The sequence below is a fragment of the Herpailurus yagouaroundi genome, unplaced genomic scaffold (genome assembly GCF_014898765.1).
Source record: "Herpailurus yagouaroundi ecotype Mexico unplaced genomic scaffold, PumYag 29, whole genome shotgun sequence".
Classification (NCBI taxonomy): Eukaryota; Metazoa; Chordata; class Mammalia; order Carnivora; family Felidae; genus Herpailurus; species Herpailurus yagouaroundi.
In genome coordinates, this window is record NW_024412377.1 from 66791604 (window position 1) to 66806279 (window position 14676).

The window sequence follows — 14676 nt, forward strand, 5'->3', positions numbered from 1 at the left end:
GGCAGGTAGACAATGTAAGCAAGCAAAGTTGACTAGATGGAGGCTCCAGCAAACTGGAAGGCATGTGCCCTTTTGCCAAGGGTAGCTAATGCTCAACTGTAGCCGAATGTTGCCCTGTGGAACAAGGGGCCACATGTTTCCAGATCTTGTGTGTGTGTTTCATGCCTGTGTGTGTGTGTGTGTGTGTGTGTTCAATGCCAAAACATATTTTTGCCTTTATTAAATATGATTTCTCCAGATTCTCAATGTTGATGGCTAAAGTTTTAAAAGAGGATTCTTAAGTAGAGCAGAACTGACAAAATATATCTGTGAGCTAGATATAGTTCATAGCCCACCAGTCTGCTACTTGTGCAAGAGATAGCTTCTTTCTCAGTCTTCATTACCTTGCTTTTGGGATGAGAGGAATTAGATTATCTGGTCTTATGCTTGTAAATATTGGGAACTGTGATAATACCCGATAGATAGGGCTGTACGGGGAATTACGATGGGGTAGGGCTAGTACCCCACGAATGGTAAGTCACCTCAGATATGCTGTAGTAGTTTCTTGCCACTCCTATGTTAATTCTCTTTAGACATTTGCAAAATGTTCTATGAATGCTGCCACTTTGCTTTGTTTGGGGTATTAAGGAATTAAGAGTTGTCCATTCTTGGGCCACCATACCAAAGGGAACTAGTTCTACCTCTTTATGGCCTGGGAATGGATGCAGGCATAATTAGATGGAAATCCTAAAGGGGAAGGTGAATCATAGAGGATAACAGTTAAGGTTATGAGGTTCTTCTTCATCATCCGTTGTGGAGATTCTCCATCCATTGCCAGTCTTGTAGAATAAGAGGTTTGTTTTTATTAAGGGAGTTGACTATTTTCATACACCTTTCTGCTGATTTGCTTTGATGTTGGCTAATTTATATCCTGAGAGTCTATTCCTTTGGTATATCCCCAAGAAATGCTTTGTCCCCATTTTCTAAAAACCAAATACCAGACAACATATTTAGTCTTATCAGTCATTCATACTGTATATTAATAAGATAACCAGATTTTTACTTGAAGTGATTCTAGTGAGGGAGGAGCCACAGGAAAGGTCTTGAAGGACAACAGTAGATGAAGGAAAATTTGAGTTGTGGAGAAAAATCTGAGGAAGGAAGGGGGGGTGAGGCTTATGAAAACCATTTTGTCTGTGTTACTCCTGCCTATGCCTGGTCTGATAAAGTTCCCATTCATCTAAGATGGCAGAGATCAGTGTTTCCTGAACTGGACCCAATAAACTATAGTCATTTTGGGAATGTTGATCTGAAATCTGGAATACATCATATGGCCTAATGGGGCAAACAACCAAGGAGCACCAGATATCTGAGAAATTCCTCTAAAATGAGAAATAGAGACCAAAACAAGAGGAAAAACTTAATTTAAATGGAATGGAGACTCTGCAAGTAGAACACTCAAAATAATCCCACTTCATGGGTGCCTAGGTAGCTCAGTCGGTTGAATGTCTGACTCTTGATTTTAGCTTAAGTCCTGATCTCAGGGTTGTGGGTTTGAGCCCCACATTGGGCTCCATGCTGGGATTGGAGCCTGTTTGAGATTCTCCCTCTCCCTCTCCCTCTGCCTGCCCCAAATTTAAAAAATAGAAAAAAATCCCTCTTTAATATATTATGAAATACAGGAGAAAATACGTACACACACACACACACACACACACACACACACACACACACACATACAGAAACACACACAAAGAATAGGATAAAAAGAAACATTAAAATGGGGCGCCTGGGTGGCTCAGTCAGTTAAGCATCTGACTTTGGCTCAGATCATGATCTTGCGGTTTGTGAGTTCGAGCCCTGTGTCGGGCTCTGTGTTGACAGCTCAGAGCCTAGAGCCTGATTCAGATTCTGTATCTCCCTCTCTCTCTGCCCCTATTCCTCTCGTCATTAAGATAAGTTGTAAAGATATATTTCAAGCAAAATGGTAGTGGTTCCAGGCAGAAGTTCTGAGTTGCAAGAGAAAAAGAAGAATAAAGAAAGTGGTAAACGTGGATAAACATAAATAAGCAGAGTAAAACAATAATACTGTGTTCTGGAGATTTTAGGGAAAATAAATATAAAACAATAGTAGCCTATAAGTTGGGAGTGGGATGGATAGATTTCAAATTTTCTAAGGTCCTAATATGGTCCAGAGATAGGTAAATAAATTCATAAGCTTTAGATTTTAATAAATTAAGGATGCATGTTGTAATTTCTAGCATAATCACTAAAATAGAAAATATTTTTTGTTTGTTTTTGTTTGTTTTTGTTTTTAATTTTTTAAATTTACATCCAAATTAGTTAGCATATAGTGCAACAATGATTTCAGGAGTAGATTCCTTAGTGCCCCTTACCCATTTAGTCCATCCCCCCTTCCACAACCCCTCCAGCAACCCTCAGTTTGTTCTCCATATTTATGAGTCTCTTCTGTTTTGTCCCCCTCCCTGTTTTTATATTATTTTTGTTTCCCTTCCCTTATGTTCATCTGTTTTGTCTCTTAAAGTCCTCATATGAGTGAAGTCATATGATTTTTGTCTTTCTCTGACTAATTTCACTTAGCATGATACCCTCCAGTTCCATCCACGTAGTTGCAAATGGCAAGATTTCATTCTTTTTGATGGCCGAGTAATACTCCATTGTATATATATACCACATCTTCTTTATCCATTCATCCACCGATGGACATTGGGGCTCTTTCCATACTTTGGCTATTGTTGATAGTGCTGCTATAAACATGGGGATGCATGTGTACCTTCAAAACAGCACACCTATACCCCATGGATAAATGCCTAGTAGTGCAATGGCTGGGTCATAGGGTAGTTCTATTTTTAGTTTTTTGAGGAAACTTCATACTGTTTTTCAGAGTGGCTGCACCAGCTTGCATTCCCAGAAAGAAAATATTTTTTTAAATTTTTATTTATTTTCAAAATTTTATTTATTTAGTTAGTTAGTTACTTATTTAACTAATCTCTACACCCAAAATGGGGCTCGAAGTCATGACCACGAGATCAAGAGTCTCATGTTCTTCTGACTGAGCCAGCCGGGCACCCCTAGAAAGAAAATGTTTAACAGTCAAACCTATAGATTTAAAAAGTGAAATGAGAATATTTTTCAAAGGGCAAGAAAAGAGAAATAAATATAGAACAAATTAGATGTATAGGAAGAAGAAAATGAGGTGAAAGAAATTAATCCTTGTATTAGTAATTCAATTGAAAATAAATAGATTAAATTCTATAGTTAAAAAACAGATGGTAAGAATGGATTGTAAAAATCTGCCTGACAGGGATGCCTGGGTGGCTCAATCAGTTAAGCATCCAACTCTTGATTTTGGCTCAGGTCATGATCTCATGGTTTATGAGATTGAGCCCCATGTTGAGTTCTGTGCTTAGAGTGCAGAGCCTGCTTGGGATTCTGTCTCTCCCCCTCTCTCTACCTCTCTCCCTACCTCTCAGAATAAATAAACATTACAAACATCTCCTTGGCAGTGTTATTGATCTATAGGTTCATTGCCCTGCGTTCTACATATATTGGAATGAACCTATAAATCAATAACACTGCCCAAACCCCATATGATGGGAAATTAAGCAACATACTCTGAAATAGCCCATGGAGCTAAGACAAAATTATGACCATTTAAAAATAATTTGAATTGAAGGATTATGAAAATATTAATTGAAATGCAGCACTTAGAGGAAATGTGATGGCTTTATAAGAAAATAAAAAAGGGCTGAGTTGAGCATCCATTCCAAGAATTTAGAAAAAGAACAGCAAAATAAACACAAAATAGAAAAAGGGATATAATAAAAATAAGAAATATTAATGAAATATGAAACAAGCACACAATATAGAGGCACAATAAAAACAAAAGATGAGTTTTTAAAAAGATTTATGAAATTGATAACTTCTTGGCAAGAATGCTAAAGTAAAAAAAGAGAAGGCACAAATAATTGTTAAGGACAACAAATAGAGCCCATTAGAGACCTAGGATTGATTGCTGAGTGGGGAAACTGGCAACTCAATCAAGCATGGAGTCCAGGAAAGTTCTCTAGGTTGCAGTTTGGGGGAAAAGAAGACCACAAACCGTCTAGGTCCTTATCAGAAATGCGAAGCCCCTGGGCACTGTTGATTGGCAATATCTGGGTTTGTTGGTTGGCTACACACTGGGCTGGCCGAAGGTAATATGCTATGTAGGCGAGGCATGTATGTAGCAGGTATAGGACATCCAGGGGCCTCTGATACGCACACATAGCAACTAAGTCAAGACTGTGTCATCCAGCCAAGCCTAGCTGTTGGCAGGTTAGGTGGCCAAGTGAGGGTTTGTTATAACTGATATCAAGAGTACAAAGATACTGCAGAAATGAACAAAAAGAAAACACTATGAACAGCTCTGCCAATATATTTTAAAATTTTAAAAGAAATAAGGAGCAGTGCCTGGGTGGCTCAGTCTGTTAAGCATCTGACTCTTGATTTGGCCCAGGTCATGATCTCAGTGTTTGTGGGATCAAGGCCCATGTGGGGCTCTGTGCTGATGGCACAGAGCCTGATTGGAGTTCTCTCTCTCCCTTGCTCTCTGCCCCTCCCCCCGCTTGCACTCACTGTCTCTCTCTCTCAAAATAAATAAATAAACTTAAAAAAAATTTTTTTAAGGAAGAAGGAAACTTCCAGGAAAATATAACTTTCTAAAACTAATTTATTAAGGAGTATAAAATCTGAATAGTTCTATAACTAAGAATGAAATCAAAACAGTAATTTTCAAAATGTCCACAAGGCCCAGATAACTTCACTGTGAGGCCTACTTAACATTCAAAAACAAATAATTAGACTCACACATAAACTTAATACCAAAATGTGACAAGGACAGTATATGAAGGAAAAGTTATAAGGCCAATTTTACTTTTGAACAGAGATGCAAAAATAGTAGACAAAATACTAGCAAACCAAAATCAATAATAAATAAGATATCACATATTTTGACTATGTTGGGTTTGTCTCTTGAATGCAAGTTTGGTTTAACATTAGAAAATTAATATGATCCAACACATTAAAAAACTTAAGTGAAAAGTAGCAACTTTTTAGGAATAAAGCATAATATAATTCTATTTTTTGCTAAGAAGCTGGAATCAGAATCATTTTTTAAATTCCTGCTTGTGTATTTTTCCTGCCTGGCATTTTCCATTTTGATTAGGCTAATCTTCAGCCAGGAAATATGACAAACCCTATGGCCATGCCAATCAAAGGATCTGTGTGATGTTTCTCATTACAGAGCATAGGCCCAGATTAGCATTTTCCTCATTCAGTCTGGTACTTAAAAATTAGTGACTAACAAGGGCTTACTGAATACATGGCCCATTAATATGCCTTGTAAGAGGAAGAGAAGTTGATCCACAATACAGTCTCTGCCTTCTAACCAAGAGAGACAAGTCTTAAAAAAAAATCTTAGAGACACCTGGGTGGCTCCGTTGGTTGAGAGTCTGACTTCGTCTCGGGTCATGATCTCCCCATTCATGAGTTTGAGCCCTGCATTGGGCACTCAGCTGTCATCACAGAGCCTGCTTCTGATCCTCTGGCCCCATTCTCTCTGCTTCTCCCCCTCTTGTGCTCTTTCTCTCTCTCTCTCAAAAATAAATAAACATTTAAAAAAATCTAATAATAAAATCTTAAACTTTGTGGACCATGAACATTAGCCCCTTTAACCCCAAGCCAGCCTCAGGTTCAAGTGAAATTCAATTAATACTTCTTTGCTCTAATGCTCATTTTAACACTTTGCCTAAACAATCCTTTGAATTCTTTAGCCCTAAATCAACCCTCTTGGTTATCTCCTTCATATATCTAGTTTAGACAAGCCAAGATAATAAGCTGCCAAATATTATTTTTAATTGTCTTTTTAGAGTTAAAGATGCTTGCCTCAGCTGTGCTTTTATAACTAAATTATTAACTGCCTAAGGGCAGACATTTTCTCCTTTATATTAAATTTAACCAGGACAATAGAATCTGGGAATAATCTAGAGCTGGAGAAGAATTCTAAAGGTTATTTATTCTTGCTTCCTTTTGGTTGTCTCTGAACTACCTTCCATTAGACGTTCTCAAGCCTGTGCTTAAATACAGCAAGGATCATTGCACTTCCTTGTAAAGAGTGCAGCATTAAGAAATAGCCAGTAGGGGTGCCTCAGTGGCTCAGTCGGTTGAGCGTCTGGCCTCAGCTCAGGTCATGATCCCACGGTTTGTGAGTTTGAGCCCTGCATCAGGCTCTGTGCTGACAGCTCAGAGCCTGGACCCTGTTTTGGATTCTGTGTCTCCCTTTCTCTCTGCTCTTTCCCCGCTCGTGCTCTGTCTCTCTGTCTCTGTCTCTCTCTCTCTCTCAAAAATAAATAAACATTTAAAAAAATTAAAAAAAAAAAGAAATAGCCAGTGATGATGATGTTGGTAAGCACACTTCAGTAAGAAAAATGCATTTTTTCATTTCTTTGCTTCTTGCCACCTATCAACAGTCTTAAGGCAGGGAAAGGGAATTGTTGCATTTCAAACTACATCTTCCACTCTATTCCCAAAGTTTCATTGAAATTCAGTACATTGTCCCTAGATAGGACACATGTGGCATATATTCAAAATAGGACACTAAAAGGCTCACTTCCTGAAGATAGCCAAAGGCCAAAGAATTGAATTTTATCATTGGGAGCTAATATTATTTATCTTCTTTTAGTAGGTAGGACATGTGCTTTGAATTGCTCTTGGTTTTTGTTTTTCCCAGAAAGATAGGTAGGCTCTATTTATCAATCCCTTACCACCCAGTTTTCCTTGTGATCACAGACCAGATTCTTAAGACAATTGGCCTGCATTTGCAATGTAATCTGTGCTAGAGGAAGCTAGAGGTCCTCATGGGAGTTGCGCTCCTGAATTTTGTACCAAGCACTGACATTAATAAATGACTAAAGACTCAAACAGTGCTTCCCTTCTGGACTAAACGATTTACTGCTGTTTCTGTTGATGTCACTATTATCTGGGAATAGTAAATGTGCTATGACAGGGAAGGCTGACACCTGGAAGCTGATTTGTTCAAATTCTCCCATGCTTCTTTCTATCGGTGTGGTACGTCTAAATTCAGAAAGGTAGCTGCCCCTGGTGTTTTGAAAGGAGTATTTTCTCTCTTGCCATTAAGGGAATAAATTAGGTAATGTTGTCTAAATAATCCACAGAAATGAAAAATTAACGATCACTAGATACAGACAGTATCATAGGACGCTATTAATACAGGTCTCGGGACCCCCTAACCACTCTGCATTATCATCTGCCCATAATGTGATTTGAGGCCCCAACATTCAAATGAAGAATAGAAAAGAAGGAAATGCAGGTAGAAAACAGAGGAGTGGTGAGAGCAGCCAGAGCACAGATCTGATGAATAACTCATACTTGTTCTGCTTTTGAGCTGCTGCCACCAGTTTTAGGAAGGTGGGTTGTCCTCTGGAGATTAGAGTAGGCCAAGTAGAATAGGGAAGCAAAGTCTTTCAAACCCAATAACCAAAGACTTTGAGTTACTAATGGAGTATTCTTTACTCAGAGAAATATAACTTTGGCTCTGACTTAATTGGCTCTTTTCTTTACAATAGCCTAATATTAAGTATAAAATCATTGATGAAATTTTAGCCACTGGTTAGGTGCCAAAGGTTTGTTTTTCAACAGGTAACCTTTAAAAGCTGGGAGAGAGTATATATTTCTCCCTTATGTTTGTCCCTATGGAGTTATTCAAAATGGATTCCAAATAACTAAAATTGTGAGATGTGACCAGATGATTGCTAACATTCATTGATCAGTTTATTGTGTGCCAGGGATTGTCTAAATTTTCTACATATTTTTATCTTGTTTAATTCTCACAACACCTCTGTGAAGAACATGTTATGATCCCCATTTTAAAGATGAAGAAACCTGGGCTTAGTTTAAATAATTTGCTTGAGGTTACGTAGCTAGCTGGTCATGGTGAGTCTTATTTGACCCCAAGCAACTTGACTACAAAACCCCAGCTCTTAACCACTATCCTATGCAAACGGGCAATGTCTACAAAATGAAGCTGAAAGAGAGAAAACGTCCTCTTCTAAAACTGGGAAAAATGATTTTGTCTTTCATAGGCTGTGGGTAGAACTGAATGAGATAATATATGGAAGATACTTAGAACAGTGCCCAGCTCCTAGTGGCTTTGAGTAGATGTTAGGTATCATGATTATTGTCGCTTTTTAAAAAAATTTTTTTAAATGTTTATTTATTTTTGGGACAGACAGAGCATGAACGGGGGTGGGTCAGAGAGAGAGGGAGACACAGAATCTGAAGCAGGCTCCAGGCTCTGAGCTGTCAGCACAGAGCCCGATGCGGGGCTCAAACTCACAAACCATGAGATCATAACCTGAGCTGAGCTGAAGTCGGAGGCTCAACCGACTGAGCCACCCAGGCACCCCAAATTGTTGCTATCTTTAAGGTGACTTCTAGGTGTTTTTTTCTTAAATTTTTAAAGGAAGTTTATTTATTTATTTTGAGAGAGAGAGAGAGAACAAGCAGGGGAGGGGCAGAGAGAGAGAGAGAGAGAGGGAGAGAGAAAGAATCCCAAGCAGGCTCAAACCCAGGAACTGCAAGATCATGACCTGAGCCCAAATCATGAGTCAGATGCTTAACCTACTGAGCCACCCAGGCACCCAACTTATAGGTGTTTTAAATGCTTTGTCCTGCCTTATCCTCATGGGGGGTTTGGCCTACTAGGAAGGTCTCAATGCCTTTGGTGAATAGGCACAGTATTTGCAGGCCTCGGACCTGAAGCTGGGTGACACTTTGAAGGTGGGATTAGAGCACTGGCTCATAGCTGCCATGTACCCAGCAGAATAAAGGTCTCATGTGTGGCAGGTTTTCTGTTTCATCATTTCTCTGAGATCAGGGTTTCTGCAATGATGTATTTTATAAACATGTTAAAATGCCACTTGTTTTCTGTGCTTTTCTGATCAGGGAAACATTTAGAATATGTGCCTGCCGCCTTTAAACATTTAAAATAGAAGAATACACCTCATCCCTTACTTCAGATTGCCCTAAAGAATTATCATGGCAGGGGCGCCTGGGTGGCTCAGTCGGTTGAGCGTCCGGCTTCGGCTCAGGGCATGATCTTGCAGTCTGTGAGTTCGAGCCCCACATCAGGCTCTGTGCTGACAGCTCAGAGCCTGGAGCCTGCTTCAGATTCTGTGTCCCCCTCTCTCTCTGCCCCTCCTCCACTCATTCTCTGTCTCAGAAATAAATAAACATTAAAAAAAAATTTTAAAGAATTATCATGGCAGAAATGATGGCCTTCTTTGATTCTGTGTGTGCAGAGATTTCTAGGCCCAGGCAGTGGTTTGGCCTTTGGTCTTTAAAGGGATGCCATGCTGTCGGTTTCCTAAGTGGCCCGGACAGCAGCTCATCATTGGAATTCATAGGTTGAAGCCCTAACTCCTCAATGTAATGGGGTTTGGAGATGTTTCTTTTGGGAGGTAATTAGGGTCAGACGAGGCCATGAATGATGGTGCCCTCATGATGACATCAGTGTCCTTATTAGAAGAGACCAGAGAGCATGGTGAGCACAGGGAGACAGTAGAATTGTAATGGTATCCATGTGAAGAAAAAGAAGCACAGCCATCTCCCTGAGGTCAACAGGCTTTTCTTGAGGTTAGCAAAGGAGTGAAATGGGGCCAACAAGAGGCTGAGTGTGAGCCTGGAAACATCAGGCATCATGATATTTCAAAGGGCAAAAGGAAGATGAGGGTGCCTGGGTGGCTCAGTTGGTTAAGCATCTGACTTCAGCTCAGGTCATGATCTCACAGTTTGTGAGTTTGAGCCCCACATCGGGCTCTCTGCTGTGAGTGCAGAGCCTTGCTTTGGATCCTCTCTCCCCCTCTCTCCCACTCTCTCCCCCTGTCTCCCCCTCTCCCCCTCTCAAAAATAAATGAATTTTTAAAAGTGGGGGGGAGGAAGACAGTTATCAGACCTACACTGTTGATGGCTTTCAGTGAGATCATCCCAATTTACTAATTTTGTCTCCAGAATGTTGGTTTTATATCCAGAAAAATCAGATTGAAAGAGAGTAATGGGAATAGCGTACTGTATTTTATTAAAAAATTTTTTTTTAATGTTTATTTTTGAGACAGAGAGAGACAGAGTATGAACGGGGGAGGGGCAGAGAGAGAGGGGGACACAGAATCTGAAGCAGGCTCCAGGCTCTGAGCTGTCAGCACAGAGCCCGACGCGGGGCTCAAACTCACAGACCGTGAGATCATGACCTGAGCCGAAGTCAGAAGCTCAACCAACTGAGACACCCAGACGCCCTGTGTACTGTATTTTAAATGTGCACTTCCTTTTCTGGGGTCCATTTATGTGGATGCTAATGTGATTGACTTGACTTCTTAGCAGAAGACCTGAGTTCCTCAGCATCACTTCAGCAAAAATTGTTATGTAATAGTGTGAGGGCCTTTTGATCTTGCTGATTAACATGGAGCTTGGCTAACCTGATTATATGACTCTGTCAGAAACTGGGTTTAGGTCTGTTAGTACAGCATCATAAATTCAAATGAAGCTTCCTTGGGCCGTCTTATCCCACAACTGCTGTATTTTATTATTTGAAAACGAGGCTCCCTGTTTGCATAGAGATAAAGTTTAAGTGTATAATTTATTTTGATTTTAAAAATTAATCTTCATGTTGCTTTTCCTGTTAATAAGTGAAACCCTATGGTACCACAACCATGGATAATTCAGCCATCCACTCACTAAATGTATATTAAATGCCTGCTGTCTCAGGCTGTGTGTGTGCAAGGTACTGGGTCCTGTGGTGGAACATAAAGGCAAGGGTCCATGCCCATGCTTGTTTATATAGGAGATAGAAGGCCCTCTGTGATTCAACCCACTTTTCAGCTCTGACCTCTGCCAGTCCTCTTGCCACATGCTGCTGGGCTGGGACAGAGAATGAGAGGCGCTAGACAAATGGCAGCAATCACTCAGAGGAGCAGGCAGAGGGAGGGCAGGCCTATTGCAGTCTATGTTGAAGGAAAACAAAACTGTCCTTGCAATACAGCTGACAGTTTAATATTAAAAGAAACTTTAAACAATTGCAAACATAGTGATTGCTTTGATTGTCTGCTTTGATACAAAGACTGTTGCTCCAGCCATACAGCACTGTACAAAAGAAGTGTTGGGTCTGGGGCATCTGGGTCAGTGTCCATGCTGGGCATGGAGCCTACTTAAAAAAGAGAGAGAGAGAGAGAGACAGAGAGAGACAGAGAGAGACAGAGAGAGAGTGTTGGGTCAAACTGACTGAAGAAGATCAGAACATGAACCATAGGGGTGGCTCCAGACAAAGACAGTTTACCCAATCATATTGATTAAACTCACCAATACCTATTAAGGGAAGATTGGATGTTCATATCAGAAACCAATGAACATAATTTGTAGTTTGCTATATGTAATTACACTCAAATAAATTATAGAGTAATCTGTATATGTTCTCATTTCATAGTACAAATTAAATCATTTTAATGAGTCCCCCTGTTTTTGCCATTAAAAGTCACGTATTGAAGATGCACCAATATGAAAACTTTACGGGCAGGAACAACAGTTTGTTGCGCTCACTGCTTCATCCCCAGTACCGGGCACAGTGTCTGTGTATAGACCTTTGTCATGTTTTCTATCTGCCCAGGCATTTTGAATCACTCCTATGTTTAGGAAAGGTCTCACCTTACAAACCCTGCCTCCCCAGAGTCGAAGCCAGGAAACAAATTTCCCAGCCTCCCTTGCAGCTGAGACAGAGGCACGTGACCCAGACTCTACCAGCCAGCTGCACCCAAGGGTCTTCTGTTCAGAAGTGAGCAACACAAAGAAGAGCACTATGCCTCAAATCTAATTTTTCTAGCCAAGGGGACAATTGAAGCATCAGGCTTTCTCCTCCAGAAAGCTTTCCCTGAACATCCCCACCCCTTTCCAGGTCTACTTTGTCATTGTATCGTAATTATTAGCATCTTTTATTAGGTTTAGATCTGTTGTAACAGTTAAGGTCATACTAACTGTTCTGAGAAACAAATAAAAAATATGCCGTGACTCAAACACCAAAGGAATTTCCCTTTTCTAATCACATGAAGTCGAAGCAGGGTGCCTGAGATGGGCAGCCAGCCCTGCTGCCAGAGATAATTCAGGGACTCGGGCATCGTCCATCTTACGGCCTCACCATCTGTACCACATGTCTTCCAAGGGTGCCTGGCCATTTGCACCAGGCCGGAAGGCAAAGGGCATGGAGAGTCGCACGCCGGTGGTTTTGGGAGCCGGGCCCTGAAGCGATGCTTGTCACTTCTGCTCACCTTCTGCTCAGGACTCAGCTGCATGGCCACACCTAACTGGCAAACACGGTTCAGCTTCCTGTAGCTACTTCCAGGAGAGAGAAAATCATGATAAAGTGCCATATCTTAACTTTTTGTCTTCTCACTTGCTCCCTTCTTCCTCAACCAGGAGAAAAGGTTTACAGTAAGAAGGCTGATCACAGAGGGGCACCTGGGTGGCTCAGTCGGTTAAGCGTCTGACTTCAGCTCAGGTCATGATCTCACAGTTCCTGAGTTCAAGCCCCACATCAGGCTCTGTGCTGACAGCCCAGAGCCTGGAGCTTGCTTCAGATTCAGTGTCTCCCTCTCTCTCTGCCCCTTCCCTGCTCACACTCTGCATCTCTCTCTGTCTCTCAACAATAAATAAATGCTCAAAAAATATTTTTTTTTTAAAAAAGAAGGCTGATCACAGACAGAGGTGGCTTTGCTCCGGATTCCCTTTTCTTGGCTCTCTGGTGCTTTTTTGCTAAGTAATTCTGTTTGGGGGGCACAAAGTCATTGGATAGTTATTTCTGAATGATTTGCCTAAAACCACTTTTATCTCCAGGCTCCCCCGGTGTCAATTTGAAAGAGAAAGCACTTAGCCTGCAGTCTGGGCACCGCGTGTGTTCTGACATGCTGGCACGTGGAAGGCTTAGGGGGTTCCAAATCATTGCTTATTGGCCACCCAGAGACTAATGAAGGAAATATCTTTTTATTTCCCCTGCCTCTCCTGGATGTAGGTGCCCTGTCAGCAGCCAGGGAGAGCTGGGAGTATGACTCCGGTGCCAGGGACCTCCAGAGCCCGGACTTGCAAAGTCAGTGGGCCCTGCAGAAGCTTCTCGAGTGTGGTGGACGCTCTTTGCATCAGCAGGCTGCTGCCCTCCACAAACTGCTCACACAGTCACGGCATTTTGGCAGCTCTGTAGGAGGAAGCTATCTGGAGCTGGCCAACACAGTGAGTACTTTCTGGTTCATAAAACACATCTTTAGGCCTGTATGTATTCCAATACAGGTATTTTAATTTTGAGCTCTGGTATTATCTTTCTTACGAAGCTAAACAACCATATACCGTTTACAGCATTGCCAATAATGTTAAGTGCTCCACAAACACTTGTGATCAGTGACTTCACTCTTGTCAAAGGCTTTTCAATGAAGTCTGTAACTTGCATGGATTTAATTACTAGAGTATTGACAACAGCTTTTCCATGACCAGAGTGCATATTGATAGGATGTAATCCTTTCTGCTCCCTAATTTGGATGTTAATCCTTTAAAATGCAAAGAGGGAAATATTTCATTGAAAGTTTGAATTGCTTTTTGAAATTGAAGTTTGAATGGTAGAATAGACATTTTGACAATTTCACTTATGTATACTTATAGTCTGCTTTGATGTAGACAACTGATTTTCAAACTTTTTGTGTTTGAGATACTTTTCTGATTCCGACACTTTTGGTGACATGTTCAAAGGAGCTAACAATTCTAAATATTCCAGCAATAATTAAAATACAGTTCTTAGATCCCAATTAAAAGGGCATTGTATAAAATACCTGACCAGTACTCCTCAAAACTGTCAAGGATATCAGAGGCAAGGAAAGTCTCAGAAAAAGAAACTCTCACAGCTCAGAGGAGCCTGAGAAGATATGGCAATTAAATGTAATATGGCACCCTGATGGGACATTAGGTAAAACACTAAAGAACCTGTATAAATTATGGGTTTTAGTTAATAATAGTGTGTCCATATTTGTTCATTAATTGTGACATCTATACCATAATAATGTAAGGTGTTAATAATGGCAGAAACAGGGTATGAGGTATATGAGAACTATCTTTGCAACTTTTCTGTAAGCCTATAACATACAGAAGTGTTCATTTTACTAAAATTCATGAAGTGTACCCTTACAGTTTGTACACTTCTCATATACATGTTTTATGTGTATAAAAGCTTGTGACAGGGGCGCCTGGGTGGCTCAGTTGAGCATCCGACTCTTGATTTCCGCACAGGTCATCTTCTCGAGGTTCATGAGTTCGAGCCCCACATTGGGCTCTGCGATGAGGGTGAAGAGTCTGCTTGGGATTCTCTTTCTCCATCTCTGCCCCTCCCTGCCATTCTCTCTCTCTCTCTCTCTCTCTCTCTCTCTCAAAATAAATAAACTTAAAAATTTTTTTCAATAAGAAGCTTATGACAAACATAATAAAATGGTGACTGTTCATTGGACTACAGTGAATAAGTAAAAAAAGAAGGGGAGAGAGAAACAGAGAGAAGGAAAGAAAGAAAGAAAGAAAGAAAGAAAGAAAGAAAGAAAGAAAGAA

The 14676-nt window shown here is 40.6% G+C and overlaps 1 protein-coding gene and 1 long non-coding RNA gene across 4 annotated transcripts in view; one reads left to right on the top strand and one right to left on the bottom strand.

Annotated features, from left to right (window-relative positions):
- The window catches only part of MCC (MCC regulator of Wnt signaling pathway), a 440272-nt gene that overhangs the window by 105872 nt on the left and 319724 nt on the right, over window positions 1-14676 (top strand). For both annotated transcript variants that reach the window (XM_040446613.1, XM_040446619.1), the window contains exon 3: window positions 13109-13323. In XM_040446613.1, the coding sequence (XP_040302547.1) occupies window positions 13109-13323 (215 nt within the window). The remainder of the gene's footprint in view (window positions 1-13108; window positions 13324-14676) is intronic.
- LOC121011881 (uncharacterized) overlaps window positions 12017-14676 on the bottom strand; it is a 41301-nt gene continuing 38641 nt past the window's right edge. The window contains exon 5 of one of the 2 annotated variants that reach the window (XR_005781823.1): window positions 12017-12432. This is a non-coding gene — a long non-coding RNA (uncharacterized LOC121011881). Of the gene's footprint in view, window positions 12436-14676 lie in introns of both variants that reach the window. The other variant, XR_005781822.1, reaches the window with a different exon arrangement.